This window comes from Malus domestica, chromosome 04, assembly GCF_042453785.1.
Source record: "Malus domestica chromosome 04, GDT2T_hap1".
NCBI lineage: Eukaryota > Viridiplantae > Streptophyta > Magnoliopsida > Rosales > Rosaceae > Malus > Malus domestica.
In genome coordinates, this window is record NC_091664.1 from 23,640,966 (window position 1) to 23,644,178 (window position 3,213).

General features: G+C 36.9%; 1 protein-coding gene across 1 annotated transcript; it reads right to left on the reverse strand.

The window, feature by feature from the left end:
* Positions 1–2,530, reverse strand: LOC103433607 (jasmonate-induced oxygenase 1-like). The gene is made up of 2 exons (XM_008371875.4): positions 1,591–2,530; positions 1–709 (listed from the first exon to the last, which is right to left on the reverse strand). The coding sequence occupies exons 1-2, from the start codon at positions 2,094–2,096 to the stop codon at positions 127–129; spliced, it is 1,089 nt and encodes a 362-aa protein (XP_008370097.1). The 5' UTR covers positions 2,097–2,530; the 3' UTR covers positions 1–126.
* Positions 2,531–3,213: the final 683 nt, after the last annotated feature.

Genomic DNA, 3,213 nt, shown 5'->3' on the forward strand with positions numbered 1-3,213 from the left:
TTCTTTGGAAAATATAGAATAGCTTTATTAATTGGTGGAGTCTAACAAATTACAAGATTATTTCAGTGCAGCAACACCACCATATGTAATATATTGTGTTCTAATAAAAGACCAGGGAGACTAATACTATTCATAGGATTTTAAAGATTCAACTTGTGCCTTTCCACAAGGCCCCTTCATCCTAATATAAAGCCGATACTCATCAAATGTCATAGGCGAGTAAAGGGCAGGTCGAACATTTGTTACAAGAGCTTTGGCAGGTTCAATCATCAAATCACTTTTTGGGTTGTAAAACAAGGCCAGTGAAACTCTGTCTTCAACTGAATTCACAATCACTCTATGTTCTACACTTTTGTAAATTGCATTGCTCAGCACCTGAGTTTGATCTCCGACGTTCACGATGAAGGCATTAGGAACAGGCTTCACAGTCACCCAATTTTCACCTTTACGAACTTGAAGTCCAGCAACATTTTCATCAGGTAAGAGAAGGGTCAGGCCACCTGGGTCAGAGTGTTCTGAGAGACCAAGGGTTAGATCTGGTTGAGGGCATTTTGGGTAGAAATTGACCCGTAAACATGCCCCAATATTTTCTTCTCCTCCGAAAGCATCGAGAAGTTGGTCTTCCCCAAGGCCAAGGTTTAGAGACAACACCTTCATCAGAATCCCACACAGTTTAATCGTTTCTTCGCTGTATTCTTCAATCAATTTCCTACAACAGAAGCTAAATATTATAGCATGGAGTGGATTTACAAATATCACATTGAAAGTTAAATTAGTAATTTGACTTGTCACATGCAATTTTCCTAGTCATTCTCTAAAAAGTACAAAATACTTCTATTAATTGCCGAAGTCTATGGCATATTACATTACTAATTATTTTAGTACAACAACAATCACATACTTATTATATATATATATATATATTTGCAAATATTTAGATTGTTTAAGTTTTTTAGCATACGTTTATGAATTTATAAAGAATGCAAAAGGTTAGTTGCCACGTATACGCATGTCTCATAGTTAGTTAGAATCAATTGATACGTGTTTTTCTTGTTTCATGTGTACTAAATAAGGATTCTTATAAATAAATAAAAAAATGCAATTTGCGTGTTGTTGTTCGAACCATGTGCTTAGGTATGACCTTCATGGAAAAGGCGAAAATGCCACAAGGTAATACCGTTGATATGCTTTGTGGAAAATTTGATCAATTTCTGTTTATATGTATAGTAACATATTACGTTTGATTAATGGTTACATAAAAAGAGCTGTGCTATACACAATTTATAAGCCTAATAAAAAGAAAGCGCAACTTACATGATATTAATTCAAGCATGTTTAATAATACAAAGATAAATAATATGTCATCACGAGTCACGGCTAATGAGACTTTTACACACAAAAAAAAATACTCTTAACAAAACAATCGCATACAATGCTTCTTTCACAATATGATAACATGATTTACGTGTCTAAAAAGCAAACAGACCGATTCTATTTAGGCATTATATAATTAGAAAAAAGAAAAGTCATAACAAGCACGTTTTCAATGATGAAATACTTTGATATCAGAAAATGAAAACTGAAAAGTACCTGCAAGAAGTTGGGACAGCTGGCCATTTGTTGTGGTTTCTGATCTGAGGAGGCATGTAATGAAGAAAGTAATAATCACTCCAATCCAGAATAGCCCCCTTCTCAACTCCCAGCCGACTTCCGTACCCTTCGTACGTACTCGGCTTGTTGGAGTACTCCTGCTTCACCTCCAGAGGCAGGCTGAAGAACTCGCGCCATGTGTCCCTCGCCCGCTTCATCAGCTCGTGGCTCACCCCGTGGTTTACCACCTGAAAAAAACCCCACTCCCTGCAGGCGCTCGAGATTGAACGCATCGTTGCCTCGCGGAGGCTCCGGTTGTCGCTCAAAAGGTTTTGGAGGTCAATGATCGGGATGTTGACATCAGCATCACGGTGGTTGTTGGTGTTTGGTGGTGATGGTCGTTTGGATGGTGGTTTGATGTAGAGGTCAGGGATAGCGGTTATGCCGCTTTCTGCTAAGGACTGGACTCTCACGATAGGTTCAGGCCAAGACTGCAAGCAACTCATTGTGGTTATGCCTCTAGTGAGATAAGTTTAAATCTGCAATGCAAGAGTGTGACTGTAAGAGGAGGAGATGGGAGGTTTATATAAAGTAGTGGAAGGAGGGTGAGGGTGGGGGAACTAGCTATAGTTTCGGCGCCGTGGGCAACTTGATTTTCTCATCACCATAATTATAAAAGAAAATAATACTTATGAATAATTTGACATACATATCAATTAAAAAAAAATTCCAACAAAAATACAATTAAGAGGAGAAGAAAAGGAGAGAAATCAAATTAAAGCTGCTTGGAGGGTCCATTTCTTATGTGCCTGAACTTGAAACCATACTTTCACTTTTGAGAAGTGGCAGCTAGCAAGACAGCATGTCCTAGCTTGGGCTGGCTGACATGGGCTGCCTACACTGCATGACTACTTGTGGCTGAGCTTGTGTCGCTCCATCTGCCTTTTATTGTGTACCACTATGATTGAAATATATCACAATACATTTATTGATTTGTGCTGAGAGGTCTTTATCCAATAAAAAAAGGGATATGCTATCCACACACCCCATTTTACTTCTCACACACCCCTTGATAATTTCTGTCCGTTGATCTTCTTCAATTCATCCGATCCGACGGCCGAAAATTAAAAATGTGTGAGAAGGAAAATGGGGTGTGTGGATATCACACCCCTAAAAAAAAGGGAGAAAACTTGATATAAAATAATATTAGAAATATTCTATTTTATTAAGGGAGCTGATTTTCACACACCTTTTATAGCTTTTCCCACACCCCTCTTTGTTCCAGGCCATCGGATTGAATAAATCAAACGAAAACAATGGACATGATTAGCCAGTGGTGTGTATGAAGCTATAAAAGGTGTGTGTTTATCATTTCCCTTTATTAAAATAGGTCCCATTTTTTTAGTTTATTATTTTATTATCAATAATTATTTTTTAATGATATAATTTAATTTACTATAGGATTTAAATCTCTTCCTAATTATTATTTTTAATTATTTCTTGTTATTTCTTTTTCTTCTTCTTCCTCCTCTTCTAAACACCATTCATATAGGTAATTTCTTCTTCTTCTTTTTGGATAATCAATTTGTACACATTTTAATGTGTCTTACTTGTAGGTATATT

Bases quoted from the DNA above. Each gene is read 5' to 3' on its own strand.
- LOC103433607 (XM_008371875.4), bottom strand. From the start codon at position 2,096: ATGAGTTGCTTGCAGTCTTGGCCTGAACCTATCGTGAGAGTCCAGTCC. The intron at 710-1,590 runs GTACTTTTCAGT...CTTCTGTTGTAG, and splicing joins GCTGTCCCAACTTCTTGCAG to GAAATTGATTGAAGAATACA.